We start from the raw sequence: 14,892 nt of genomic DNA on the forward strand, positions 1-14,892 counted from the left end.
ATGAAGTGAAAGCGTAATTAAGAAGCCGTTGAACGTACAATACGGCGTCATTTTCGACCGTTTTTCCTCTCCACATTTCGCTTTCTCCAGCTGCTTCTCTCACAATCTTCACTGAAGTCCACTCTGTACGCACTGTGGCCAGGGACAATGATGGAGTGTGATTTTGCTAATAACCCATGTACTTCAACTCCACCGTCACCTTCATCACCACCGTCGCCGGCGCTGCTACCATTTTCTGCACCCGCAACCCCTCAAAGAATATCAGGAAATGAGTGTTTTAGTTGTAGAAGGAAAGGCCATTGGGCCAAAGAATGCCCCAACAAAACGCCCAAGAAGTCACAGCCCTTCAGCCCTGGATCAAATTCCACGAATGGTTCTGGTTTGCCACCGATTCGTTGTCCTTGTGGTCGAGGCACTTGCCAAATTCTCACCTCCAAAACGGAGAAAAATCCTGAGAGGAAGTTCTATAGGTGCCCTGGTGATAGATCAACGGTTGATGTAATGTGCACCCTTTTTTTACTTCTTATTTACCAAAGGGAATATGTATTTTAGTTCTTAATTTTCCGATTTTTTTTCAGGGCTACTGTAACTTCTTTAAATGGTGCGATGAATTAAGTGATAGAGCTCCTATGTGCCCTTGTGGTGTTGGATTTTGTAGTCTAAATCTTAGCAGAGAATCCACAGGGCCAAATGGAGAAAATTGGTACTTTGCTTGCAGGATTAAAAAGGTGTGTTCTTCATCTTGGTTGATTTATTTTCTCTCTCAATGATATGGTTTTTAGTGGGTGCCATCTAGCCACGATTATCATCTTTTCTGCGTGCATGTATTTATTCTTATGTGTAAGTGAATGCATTTGATTCAAATTTTACCTTTCAATATGGTTTTAGATTTTCTACAACCTTCTGTTTGGTTTAAGTTTTGATCATGAGCTGTTTTTGCCTTGAGTTTGATCTGGGTTAGGCTAATTGAAGAATTTTGCTCGACTTAATAGGTTGTGTTAATTGGGAGTTGTTAATTGTCTTATGGCCTTTGCTGCAAGACCAAAACATGTGATTGTATTGAGAAATGTAAAAGAATGGACTTTCCAACTTAGGCCATCTCCTTCTGCAACTGCTTTTGCTAGGAAGAAATTATCAAGTTGTTTAGAATGTAATGTTGGGATAGTGTGTCTGTTTTCATCGGTGTTTTCTCTTGGTGTGCTCACAAATGACAATAAAGAACATTTTTCGCCGTTTGTTTTACTTACTTTAGTTCGTATATAATGTTCTTAGCCTAGTAGTATTTGACTTGGTTTATGCATATTCATTTGTTATTAAATGTTATTAATTGTCCGTACAATCTCATGCCAAACAAACCTATTTCAGTAGGAATTAGCCTTTTTCCATTTCAAAGGTTTGTATCCTATCTTTCTGTATTACAATGAATAGTAGAATACGTGGACATTTGAAATAGGTTCTTCCAACAACGAGAATATAGAGCTGCTTGTGGGTTATATTTTTCCTCATCTGACGGTTTAAAATAAGTGCTTTTTTGTGTGTGTTTTGATTCTGATCAAAATATTGTGGCTTATGCAGAATCACGGAGCTTGTAGTTTTTTCCAATGGGTAGATTCTGAAGTGAATGCAATGATGCGAAAGTATGTGGGTAAAAGCAATGGGTCTAACAGTGCAATTAATGACTTGGACAATAAAGAATTCAGTTCTAAGATAGTGCCAGAGTCACCTATTGTAGAAGGTGCTGAAAATGCCTCAAATATGCCAATCATTGTTATACCTTCAGAGCAAGATGAAATGCACAATTGGGAACTTGTCATGCAAGATGTGGAGTCAGAGGTTCCACTGCAAGTTTTCCAACGTATGCGTCAATCGAAGTCTTATTTCCTGAAAGAGTTAGCAAGGCAAATTTCTGTTGCAGGGAATACCATAACTCAGGGTGTGTCTTTCTCTGGACTTCTTTTTCTTATTGTTTTTGGGTATTAGGTTTCAGGGGGCATGAATGTGAGGCCTATTGACATTAGTTTCTTTTTAGCATTTAAAATTACTTTTTTTTAGCATTACTATTCCAAGGTATTGAGATAATATTTCTCTCTTCCTTTTTGGTATTTGGTAGATTTTATTTATCAGGTTTTACATCTACATGTCTATGATTGGTTGGATCGTCATGCTTTCCCTCCTGTTGTGCCTATCGTTTGTTGTAAGCATGGCTGGCTGTTTTCATTCGTTCGTTTACCTTGTTCCTTGTATCCTGGATTCTGACAATTGCATCTTTTTGCAGATATTTGCCCTTCCTTAGATGACGATGTAAATACGTCTGAAAATGAAGGATCATTTGTCTTACTAGGTAGTGATGAAACTGATACGCCACTATCTCTTACTCCTGGGCAGGATGTTCAGCTTGTAGGTGGTGTTATTCAAGAGGCTTCAGGGCTTAATGAGCCTTTTGGTATAACACAAGACGAAGCAAAATCTATCTTAAAGGAATATGGGCAAGCTCTTCTTAATACTCTTGAGTCTATGAATCCACACCGTCATGGAGCAATGGTAAAGTTGGCAGAAGCTACTTTTAAAACCTTACAGAATCTGTCCATTGAATGTGGCCCCTTTGGAGAGAGGGTGAAGGAATATATTCACAATATGTCAAGGCTTGAGACAATTGAAGGGTCCCTGTGCAAAGGCCTCTCCTCTCATGAACTAATCAAGCTTTTGGACAGTGAGAAAGTTCAGTTTGATAATGTTTCACGACTCCATGCTGAGGCAGTGACTGCTTACAGTGCTTCCAGTAATCATCTTCAGTCACTTGAGGAAGAAATATCACTTGTCAAGGCCATGCTTCTTCAACTTGAGAAACAACTGTCTTCTTGTGAAGCAGAGACATTGGTCCTCAAAACACATGTTGATGAAGTTTCTAAGGAAATGTTGGAGTCAAAGAGCAGCATGGAGGCTGCATATGATAAGTTGGCAGAAGCCTTAGAACTGGAACGCCAGAGAGACTCGGTGCGTGGTGCTGCGAAGGTGGCATTGGAGACTGCAAGGGTTTGGCTGGAACAATGATATATTAAAACTCAGTGTGGATGTAGAATCAGACTATCTGTAGTTAATTTGTAAAATAAGTGCGTATGTTAAGGTTATTTCTTAAAGGAAACCCGTTAGCTGGTCCTAGTTTATGTAGAATATATTCATATATTATGTAAATTATGCTGTTATGGCGTGAATTACAGAGTTTGTGCATATATTTGTCATCCTTCTCCTTGCACCAGGCCATGTTTGATATGATGTAATCAAAGTTAATTATCATATTTGATTATATTATTTGTTAACATGAAAAAATTTGATGTAATGGGTGACAATTAAATAATGTAATAAATTATATTTAAAGCAATATAATGGTGATTACATGTGGATGTTATGTAATAATAATTAGTTGATTTGATTTTTTTTTTCCATTTTTTGTTAACATCACCACCACTAATGTTACTATTGTTATTATTACCACTATTTTGCATGTTACTATTATCATCATCACTTTATTACTACCATTCCATCACAATTATTTGACCACTGTTGTCATCATTTTATCAATGTCACCTTTAACACCACTTGATTATTACCATCACCATTATTTTAACTTGCCGCTGCCACATCTTAACCACTGCTATTGTCACTACCACCATCACTATCATTATTACTTATTATTAATACTATAAATATATTAAATATTAAAATCAAAATTATCATTATATTACAATATTTATATTTTTTATTTTGCAACCAAATATAGGAATATAAAGATAATTATATTATATTACAACTTTAATTACAATATATAATTGATTATATTGTATTACATTATGCTCTACTAAAGGTAATCTAAGATTATAGAATTTGCATATTTATTTGTTAAACTCAATTCCAACAACTACTTGTTGTGACAAGCTCATATTGCCTCTTCTACATAGTTATACTCTTGCCCATCATGTGAGTGAATCAGGCCCAATTCCGTCACAAACTTTAGAGGACAACTCTCCTTATCCAGAATACATCAACTAGTTCTGTCAAGATCAAATTGTCTTGAGTTGTCTCTTTTGTTCAATCTCTAAAAAATTGCTACCACAAATCATAGGACTGAAAATTGCTAGAGAAGCATGCAAACTAAAAACCATATTCTCATCCAGATCTAGAACACAAATTTAGCAGCTTCGAAAATAGCTTAAGCATCTTAACAAAGGCAGTGATCCTATTGAAGTTTACATGAAGAAAGCCAAGCATATTTATAATCAGTTATCAACACTTTAGAGTCCCATTACTGAAGAAATTTGGGTCAATGATATACTTGGCATTTTAGGCCCAACCTATCGCCCCTTCACAAGGGCAATTGAAGCATGAAACTCACTCATTTGCTATGATGATCTTTATGGCTCTCCTATTAAGTGAAGAGTCTCAACTTGCTATGGAAAATCTTTCCATTGAAAATATAGTTCCCCTAACTGCTTATCTTTTTGAAAAGAAACCTTTTACTCCATCATCAAAACAAAATAGATTTCATCCTCGTACCTCCAATAACCACAATGCCACCAATGCATACATTCCTCCTTCAACAATTATTTGTCATAATTGTCAAGGCTATGGTCACATAACCCGTCAATGCCACTCGCCCACCCTCATTTCCTCGACCCATGTCTAATTATGCCAATATAGGACATAATTAAGTTCAATAATGGATGTTAGGTTTCGGGGCCAATTACCATTTCACTCCTGACAATGGCAATATCTCTCATTCAACTCTACATCATGGGACTGATAATACTCTTCCAATTTCTTTCCAAGGTTCTTCTTCAATGATTGCTAATGATGTCTCTTTTTATATGCATGATATATATTGTTCGCCCTCTATTCATAAAAATCTTTTATTTATTAATTCTTTTACTAATCATAATAATGCTTTCATTGAGTTATTCCATGATTATTTTGCCATAAAGGATAACCCCACGAAGAAAGTGCTCTTCCAAGGTCACAGTAAGGATCGCTTATATTCCATGCCTTTACGTCTAGCTCCATCTCCTCAAGCTAATTTAACTGAGTTATCTGTTTGGCATGCTCATTTGGGTCACACCAACAATCGCTTTCTTCATCATGTTCTTAGTCATAATAATCTTTCCTTTAATAAGACTACTTTTAGTCCTTGCAAAGCTTGTCATGTGAGCAAAAGTCACAAGTTACCATTTCATGAGTCATATTCTAAGGTTAAAAACCATTAGAACTTATTTGCTCTGATGTTTGGGGACCATCCCCAATTGAATTTGTGGATGATTACAAATATTATGTCCTTTTTTATGATCATTATAATAAATATAGTTGGATCTACTTCCTTAAACAAAAATCTGATGTGTTACCTATTTTTATTCAATTTCGTCAGTTAGTAGAGCACTAAATATCTACAGGAGCATGGATCACCTAGAGAGTGTCATGTCCTTACACACCCAAACAAAATGGGCGTGCTGAGTGAAAACATCATCATATTGTAGAAACTGATATGGCATTACCCTATCATGCCTCTGTTCCACACAAATATTGGACTTATGCCTTTGACATTGCAGTTTACACTATTAATAGACTTCCCATAGCTAATAGTTCCTCCTCTAATCCATTTCAATTATTGTTCAAAATACCACCGAATTATGCTGAATTGAAATTGTTTGGTTCATTATGTTATCCCTGGCTTTAACCTTATTCAAAATATAAATTAGCCTCACGCTCAACAGCTTATGTATTTTTGGGATATGGTAAACTTCACAAAGGGTATATCTACTTGGATTCTTTTAATAACAAAAAGTACATCTCATGCCATGTTGTGTTTTATGAACAGGTATTTTCATTTTCGGCAAGTGAAAATGCAAAGGATCTAAATCACCATATGAACGAACTTGATCAAGTTGTACTATCACCCATCTATCCCATGCATACATCGATATCCATAACCATCTTGCCATAGCATCCACCAGCCAATGATCATATGCCAAGCATACTTGGCCCACCTCCCACACCAAGCCATGCAACCCAACACATCACTAGCCCAAGCATTCCCATGTCACCTTAAACACTAGTATCCAACTCCAACACCATGACAAGTGGCCTCCCACATGCAACTTCTACACCATCGATTATTAGCTAGTGTCCCACACCAACTCCACTACAATCACTGAATCCTGTTCTTTCTTTAGTAGTTGATCAACCAATCCACACCCAAACCACCCACGATGTGTCCTCATAAAACTCACCCTATAGTAATAAGACTTTGAACAGGAAACCTCAACACAAATCCTTTACTAAAACCACATTACCTTTTACTCCCACCTCATATTCCCATGCTGTTACCTCACTTGAATGGTGCAATGCCATGAACTCTAAAATCTCAGCTCTACTCCAAACTGCCATATGGGAACTAGTACCAAGGACTGATGATCAAAATGTTATAGGATGCAAATGGGTTTTTCGCCTCAAACAAAAAGCAGATGGTAGCATTGACCACTATAAAGCTCGGTTTGTTGCAAAGGGTATCACCAACGCCCTGGAATAAATTATGTTGAGACATTTTCACCAATCATCAAGCCTACCATACTACTTTGTATTGCTATCTCACAAGATTGACTAGTCCAACAATTGGATGTATCTAATGTGTTTCTTCATGGAGATTTTGTAGATATTGTGTATATGACTCAAACTTCTGGCTATGTTGACAAAGATAAATCGAACTATGTTTGTAAGCTTCATTGGCCATTGTATGGGCTCAAACAGGCACCTTAGCAATGGTACAAAAAATTGATACAAGTTTTATTACAACTTGGTTTTCTTTCATTAATAGTCGATATTTCGTTATTCCATTATACACAGGGCCCTCACAAAGCATTTTGCTTACTATATGTGGATGATATTATCCTCACTTTTTGATGCATACATTTTGCATAATCATTTAGGTTTAAATTCATAGCTATTTTATTTGATTATTAGTCACTTTTAGCTAATTTCATTAGTTATTTAGTTAATTTTTCATAATTGTCAATTTTAGATTAATTTGTAAATTTTACTTTGTTTTGTAGGAAAAATGGTGTTTTTGGAAGGACTGAAGAGAAATTTTACCATTGAGGAGTGATTTCTACAGCCAAAGATGTCAAAAACAAGTTTTCAAGCTGAAATATGTATTGACCAAATTGTGCATAACTTGTCGCATAAGCTATGCGGATCTGCATAAGGAGAAAAATCACTGTTCCATTACCTGCCGAAATGTGCATAAGGAGACTGCATAGCTTATGCACATTCTCGCCTCCCTTATGCACCTTCACGGAACTTTGCATAGCCTATGCACCAAGTCATGCAGTTTTGCATAAGTGAACCAGAATCGGTAAAATCGCATAAGGGATGCATAACTTATGCGATCCACTTATCTGATCCATAAAGGGTTCATTAATGAGCTGGCAGAAGATTCCCTCAAATAATTCTTCCTAGAACATACCATTTTAGGGCTCCATGTCAGAAAAATGCTATATATAGTCTCATTTTCCCATTTTAGAGAGGGAGCACAAGGAGCAGAAAAGGAAAGGAGAAGAGTGGCAGAATTTGAGGAGTCACTTTCACCTTCCACACCATTTTCAACCAAGATTTGCAGATTTCTTTCTTCCCTTACATTTTTCTACATTTCTAGTGTTTAATTTCTTATTTCTTAGCTTAGATTAAAGCTTTATTTCCTTATAAACTCATAATATCTTGTAAGCATTATGGATAGTGAGTAGTTTACTTTTGATTCTGGAGTAAGGGTCGTAATATTTGAGATATTTTGTGGATTTTGATTGGGTGATCCATATTTTGTGGTCTTAATGAGTTTTATTCATTTCTTGTGTGCTTAATGACATGCTTAGTGTAGGATCCCATTAAGTAATGTTCTTAATCCATGGTTGAAGCACCGAAAGGAGAAGGCCTTGTGATAGATAATCAAGAAATTAGACTTAATTAACTTAGACCTAGAAATAGGCTAAGGATTAAGAGGATTCACAGATTAATTAAAGAACTTAATGGGTCTTAATTAACTCTAAGTCCACGAAAGTAGGATTAGATTGATTAAGGCACTCTTTGTCTCACTTGAAAGGGAATTCAAAGGATTTAAGAATTAATCTCCTTAAAACCCATTAGTTTCACAAGATTGGATAACCAATTTAAAATCCCAAAATAGCTCGAATATGAAATCCCGAACTCCGGAATCGCCTTTTTACCATTGTTAATTTCTAATCGAATTTAATTACTTGCCATTTTGAATATTGCCATATTTGAACTTGCTTATTTCAATTTGATGCAATTTTAGTTTAATTAATACATTGTTGAATAGATTATTAATTTTGCATACATAGATTTCATATTCTCAATACCCATCAATTCATTACTTTAATTTCAAAAATAGCTCAATTTAGTCAACTTTTTATATCAAAAATTCAATCATTAACACAACTCCTCGTGGGAATGATATTTTTTCTATACTACTTGAACGACCCGTGCACTTGCGGTAGGGACACATCAAGTTTTTGGCGCCGTTGCCGGGGAGTTGTTTGTTTAATATTGAATTTTTGATTATTTTAGTTGTTTATAGTTTTATCTTTGTTATCTTTTCATTTTGTGTTTGTTTGTTCTTTTTCAGGTACTTTTAACCTTTTATGAGAAGAGCTAGAAGCACAAGTAACACATCCTTATTGTTCAATCCTGAAATTGAGAAATTTTATAAAGCCAACAAGAAAGAAACCAGAATAAGGAAAGAAGCTTTGAGAGAAACTGAATTAGAAGCAGACATGGCTGATGAAAGAATTAGAATTGGTGTTGGTAATGTTGGAAATGGTCAAAACAATGAAAATGAAGCCCAAGGAGAAGAAGTTGTTAATGCAAACGTGCCTAGGGGAAGTATGATGGATCATGCTTTTCCACGTTTTGATGACTTGAGAGAGAGTATAGCAAGACCAAGAATTGATGCAAATAGTTACAAGATGGATTTTGGAGTCCTTCAAATGATTCAGAATTCTCAATTTGGAGGGCATCCTTCTGAAAATCCACATACTCATCTGAAGAAGTTTGCTATGATTTGTGACATGCAAAAACAACCTGGAGTGTCAGATGATGCAGCAAGATTGAAGCTATTCCCGTTCTCTTTGAAAGATAGAGCATTGGATTGGCTTGACTCTTTACCTCACAACTCCATTACAAATTGGGAGCAACTCAGTGATTCATTTCTTGCACAATATTTTCCACTGGAAAAACTCAAGAGTTGAGGAATCAAATGACAAACTTCGGACCAAGAGAAGATGAAACTTTATATGAGTCATGGATGAGATGGAAGGAATTAGAGAGATTATGCCCACATCATGCCATTCCAAAATGGATGATAAATCAGAATTTTTACACAAATGTCACTCCTGCAATCAGAGGGATTATTGATGCTCAAATAGGAGGGGAATTTATTATGAAGCATGAAGATGAAGCTTATGAGCTATTGGAGAAAATTGCAAAGAATACTCATCTTTGGAGTAGTCCAAGAGGACCAGCTCCAACTCAAAAGGCAAGTCTTTGGAATGTATGATCTTGATCCATTCAACATGATTAATGCAAAGTTTGATGCACTTACAAATGTCCTTGCTAAGAAGATGGAAGATCTGAGTATGTTGGTTAGTTCATCATCATCAGTTGGAACTTCACAACAAGTGGCTTATGCAGAGGAAACTACCAGCTGTGGAGTAGATTATGGAGAACAAGCAGCATATGTTGGTAATTATGGAAACAAACAAATGGGGAATTCTTATTCTCAAACTTACAATCCAAATTGGAGGAATCATCCCAACTTTTCATGGGGAAATCAGCAAAATCAAGTTCAAAATCAGAATTTTCAACCACATCAGCAACAAGGAGTTCCATATCAGCAAAATAGGCAACCATTGCCTAATTTTCAGTAGAAAAATATGAACCCTCCACCAAAACAGCAAGAACGAAATTCCACCACTGAAGCTTTATTACAACAGATTCTTGCTAACAAAAATAAGCATGATGAGGAGATGAGAGAGATGAAAGCAAGGCTGGAACAGATGCAAACACATAATGAATCTTTGGAAAATCAGATTGCACAACAAGCATCTTCCTCAGGTGCTAAATCTTTTGGAAAACTTCCAAGTCAACCAGAAAACCCAAGAGAGCAGTGTCAAGCTATTACTTTAAGAAGTGGGAAAGTTATAAATGATGAGAAGAGTGAAAACAGTGAGAAGAGAGAAAATGAAAAAGAAACTTATGAGAGTGAAAAACAAGAGAGTGCAGAAAAATGTAAAGAGAAAATTGAAGAGAAGGAAGAGAAGTATATACCTCCTGAGCCCTACAAGCCACAACTTCCCTTTCCACAAAGATTTCAAAAAGCCAAGCTTGATAAGCAATTTGGGAAGTTCTTAGAGGTTTTGAAGAAACTTTACATAAATGTGCCTTTTGTTGATGCTCTTTCACAAATGCCCTCTTATGTAAAATTCTTGAAAGAAATTCTCTCAAACAAGAGGAAACTTGAAGATGATGAAACTGTAGCTTTGACAGAAGAATGTAGTGCTATCCTTCAAAGAAACTTCCCCCAAAGCTCAAGGATCCAGGGAGTTTTTCAATTCCATGCCACATAGGGGAATCATGTTCTACAAAAGCTTTATGTGATTTAGGGGCTAGTGTTAGCCTTATGCCCCTTTCCATTTATGAGAAGCTCAATATGGGAGATCTTAAACCAACCCACATTTCTCTTCAGTTAGCTGACAGGTCAATTAAGTATCCTGAAGGGATTTTGGAGAATGTGCCTCTGAAGGTTGGGAAGTTCTACATACCTGTTGACTTTGTCATCTTGGACATGGAGGAAGATTTTAATATCCCAATTATCTTGGGAAGACCCTTTCTAGCTACAGCAGGAGCATTGATTGATGTTAAGGGAGAAAAGCTGACTCTTAGGGTTGGTGAAGAGCAATTGGTTTTCAATATTAATAGCACTATGAAGAAACATCATTCTGAAGCTGATACTTGCTTGAGAGTTGATATTATTGATGAGCTGGTTGAAGAACACTTCAGAAAGAAATATCCAGAAGATCCACTTGAAAATTGTTTGGTTCATGGAGGAGGCATAGACTATGACAACCCTCATGTAGCTGCATATGCTCAACACTTAGAGGGAAGCCCACCATTCATTTCTGCTCCAGTTTTTCAACTCACACAAAAGGAAAAAGTAGAATCTAAGCAACCATCATTCAAGGAAGAAGATGCACCTAAGGTAGAACTTAAGCAACTTCCTTCCCAACTCAGGTATGAATTTCTTGGCACTAATAACACTTATCCAGTAATTGTAAATGCAAACTTGAGTACCTTAGAGGCTGATAAGTTGTTAAGAGTGTTGAGACAATTTAGAAAAGTTTTGGGATACACCATAGATGACATTAAGGGAATAAGCCCACACTTTTGCATGCATAGAATCATTTTGGAAGAAAATTGTAAGCCATCTATTGAACATCAGAGGAGGTTGAACCCAAATATGAAAGAAGTTGTTAAAAAGGAAATTTTGAAGTTGCTTGATGCAGGGATCATATATCCCATCTCGAGAAGATGCTTGGGTGAGCCCAGTACATGTTGTCCCAAAAAAGGGTAGAATGACAGTGGTAAAAAATGAAAATAATGAATTAATTCCCACTAGAACGGTGACTAGTTGGCGGATGTGCATAGATTACAGAAAATTAAATGTTGCTACTAGAAAAGATCATTTTCCACTTCCCTTCATTGATCAAATGTTGGAAAGACTAGCAAGGCATTCTTACTTTTGCTATTTAGATGGATATTCAGGTTTTTTTCAAATCCCTATCCATCCAAATGATCAAGAGAAAACCACTTTTACTTGTCCATATGGAACCTTTGCTTATAGGAGGATGCCATTTGGGTTGTGTAATGCACCAGCCACTTTTCAAAGGTGCATGATGGCAATCTTCTCAGATTTCATTGAAGATATAATGGAGGTTTTTATGGACGATTTTTCTGTTTATGGATCTTCATTTGACATATGCTTGGCTAACCTTTCTAAAGTTTTGCGGCGATGTGCAGATACTGACCTTGTGTTAAATTGGGAAAAGTGTCATTTCATGGTTCAGGAAGGGATAGTGCTTGGACATTTGGTGTCTAACAGAGGAATAGAGGTTGATAAAGCCAAAGTTGAAGTGATAGAGAAGATGGCTCCTCCTACCAATGTCAAAGGAATTCGAAGTTTCCTAGGACATGCCAGGTTCTACAGACGCTTTATCAAGGATTTTTCTAAAATAGCCAAACCTTTGTCTAATTTGTTAAGTAATGACACACCATTTGTATTTGACCAAGAGTGTTTGGATGCCTTTTGCAGGTTGAAGCAAGCTCTTATCACTGCATCAATCATGCAACCACCTGATTGGAGCCTACCTTTTGAAATTATGTGTGATGCTAGCAACTATGCAATTGGGGCTGTTCTTGGTCAAAGAAAGGACAAAAAGGCTTATGCTATTTATTATGCTAGTAGAACACTGGATGAGGCTCAAACTGAAAAGGAATTTTTAGCAATTGTCTTTGCATTGGAAAAATTCAGACCTGACATTATTGACTCAAAGGTGGTTATATTTTCAGATCACGCAGCCATCAGGTATTTGCTCCGTAAAAAGGAGGCTAAACCTAGGCTCATTAGGTGGATTCTGATGCTACAAGAGTTTGACTTGGAGATTAGAGATAAGAAGGGAGCTGAAAATGTAGTTGCTGATAACCTTAGTAGACTGAAATTGGATGATGAAGAATTGGATGAAATCCCTATTGATGAGTTTTTCTTGGATGAACAACTTTTCTCTCTTGTTGCTAAACTACCTTGGTATGCAGACTTTGTGAATTATCTATCTTGTGGAGTTTTACCTCTAGGTATGACATGGCAACAAAAGAAAAAGTTTTTGCATGAGGTGAAGTTTTATAGATGGGATGACCCTTTACTCTTTAGGAGATGCTGTGATGGTTTAATAAGGAGATGTATTCCTGAAGAGAAGATACAGAGTATTATGCATCATTGCCATGCTTCTGATTATGGAGGACATTTTGGAATCTCTAAAACAGCTAGTAAAATTTTGCAAGCTGGTTTCTTTTGGCCAAATCTTTTTAAGGATGTGAGGAAATTTGTGTTGGAATGTGATAAATGTCAAAGGAGTGGAAACTTGTCAAAAAGAGATCAAATGCCCCTAAATGGTATTCTTGAAGTAGAATTATTTGATGTCTGGGGAATAGATTTTATGGGGCCATTCCCTCCTTCATATGGTAATAGATACATCTTAGTTGGAGTTGACTATGTGTCAAAGTGGGTGGAAGCTATTGCAACTCCAACTAATGATGCTAGAGTGGTAGTGAAATTCTTGAGGAAATTTGTCTTGAGTAGATTTGGAGCTCCTAGGGCTGTAATTAGTGATGGGGGTTCCCATTTTTGCAATAAGCAATTTGAGAGCTTAATGAGGAAGTATGGTGTAGTGCACAAGATAGCTACCCCATACCACCCTCAAACTTCAGGACAAGTTGAAATTTCTAACAGAGAGCTCAAGCATATTTTGGAGAAAACAGTGAACAATTCTCGGAAAGATTGGTCTATCAAACTAGATGATGCTTTATGGGCATATAGGACTGCCTACAAAACCCCTATAGGAACTACTCCCTTTAGGCTGGTGTATGGTAAGTCTTGTCATTTACATGTGGAGCTAGAACATAGAGCATATTGGGCCATTTAGACCTTGAATTTTGATCTTAAGCAAGCTGGTGAGAAAAGGTTATTACAACTTAATGAGCTTGAAGAACTGAAGATGGATGCTTATGAAAGTGCCCGTATTTACAAAGAAAGAACTAAAGTTTGGCATGATAAGCACCTTAGGAAAAAGGAATTTAAAGAAGGTGATTCAGTTTTGTTGTTCAACTCAAGATTGAAATTGTTCCCTGGAAAACTCAAGTCAAGGTGGACTGGTCCATATAGAGTTTCTAAGGTTTTCCCTTATGGAGCAATTGAAATTTGGAGTGAAAAATCTGGGAATTTTAAGGTCAATGGGCATAGATTGAAGCATTACATAACTGGAGACCCGATAAAGGGAGCAAGCTGTTACAAGCTCTCCAATCCCTCACCTATTTTCAGTGAAATTCATGAAGAGTCCAGCCAAGGACTATAAATTAGCCCTCTTGGGAGGCATCCCAAGTCCTTTTATTTTGCTTTTGCTAATTTACTTTTATTTTCATTGCTTTAGTTTTTATCTTAAATCTCCCCAAATTCAATTTTTGACGTTGTTAAATCTTGTCCCTTGTAGATGTATTTCAATGAAGAAAGGCTGGTGAACTGTTGGGGGAGTGACCCTCAACTTGAAAATTTTGTCCTTCAAACTCTCCCAAAAACTGATAAGTTTTTGCTGCATAATCTGTGCAGGAGCTGCAATCTGGTTTATGCAGAGAGGAAAAATGAAATCTGCAGCAAAAAGTGAAATTTGCAGCAAATGGCTTGTGTTTTTGGTGAGGTGGGGTGTGTGACTTTTAAGTATATGTGCTTTTAATGCTAATATGGTGGTAAGTTGGTCATTTTTGTAGTTTTGAGATTATTTGGGTTGTGGAATTCAAGGTGGACAATATTGCATTCTCTTGGCATAACTTGGAGAGTTCATCATTTGTGAATAGATGCAACTTTATGCAGATTTTACTGAGTTTTAATGTGCTAAATGTTGATTTGCTCAATTTGAGTCAAAATGGCATAGTTCTCAAAGGTCTTTTATGTAGGATCCATATCTACATGCTTGTGTGATGCATTTTTGATGAACTTTGTATATATTAATGTGT

At 36.5% G+C, this 14,892-nt stretch overlaps 1 protein-coding gene and 1 non-coding gene across 3 annotated transcripts; one reads left to right on the plus strand and one right to left on the minus strand.

Moving 5' to 3' along the window:
• The first annotated feature begins 69 nt into the window (after positions 1–69).
• Positions 70–3,228, plus strand: LOC110650921 (uncharacterized). 2 transcript variants are annotated; one of them, XM_021806073.2, is made up of 5 exons: positions 70–498; positions 579–728; positions 1,576–1,933; positions 2,111–2,194; positions 2,276–3,228. In XM_021806073.2, the coding sequence occupies exons 1-5, from the start codon at positions 148–150 to the stop codon at positions 3,049–3,051; spliced, it is 1,719 nt and encodes a 572-aa protein (XP_021661765.2). In that variant the 5' UTR covers positions 70–147; the 3' UTR covers positions 3,052–3,228. The 2 variants fall into 2 exon arrangements, with proteins under 2 accessions (XP_021661765.2, XP_021661764.2); XM_021806072.2 differs by lacking the exon at positions 2,111–2,194.
• Positions 3,229–9,294: 6,066 nt separating this feature from the next.
• Positions 9,295–9,402, minus strand: LOC131176393 (small nucleolar RNA R71). Its single transcript, XR_009146485.1, has one exon. It is a non-coding gene; the product is annotated as a small nucleolar RNA R71 (small nucleolar RNA).
• Between the last annotated feature and the right edge of the window lie 5,490 nt (positions 9,403–14,892).

The sequence above is a fragment of the Hevea brasiliensis genome, unplaced genomic scaffold, assembly GCF_030052815.1.
Source record: "Hevea brasiliensis isolate MT/VB/25A 57/8 unplaced genomic scaffold, ASM3005281v1 Scaf1, whole genome shotgun sequence".
Taxonomy (NCBI): Eukaryota; Viridiplantae; Streptophyta; class Magnoliopsida; order Malpighiales; family Euphorbiaceae; genus Hevea; species Hevea brasiliensis.

Bases quoted from the DNA above. Each gene is read 5' to 3' on its own strand.
- LOC110650921 (XM_021806073.2), top strand. From the start codon at position 148: ATGATGGAGTGTGATTTTGCTAATAACCCATGTACTTCAACTCCACCG. The intron at 499-578 runs GTAATGTGCACC...ATTTTTTTTCAG, and splicing joins GTGATAGATCAACGGTTGAT to GGCTACTGTAACTTCTTTAA. The intron at 2,195-2,275 runs GTAAGCATGGCT...ATCTTTTTGCAG, and splicing joins TGTTGTGCCTATCGTTTGTT to ATATTTGCCCTTCCTTAGAT.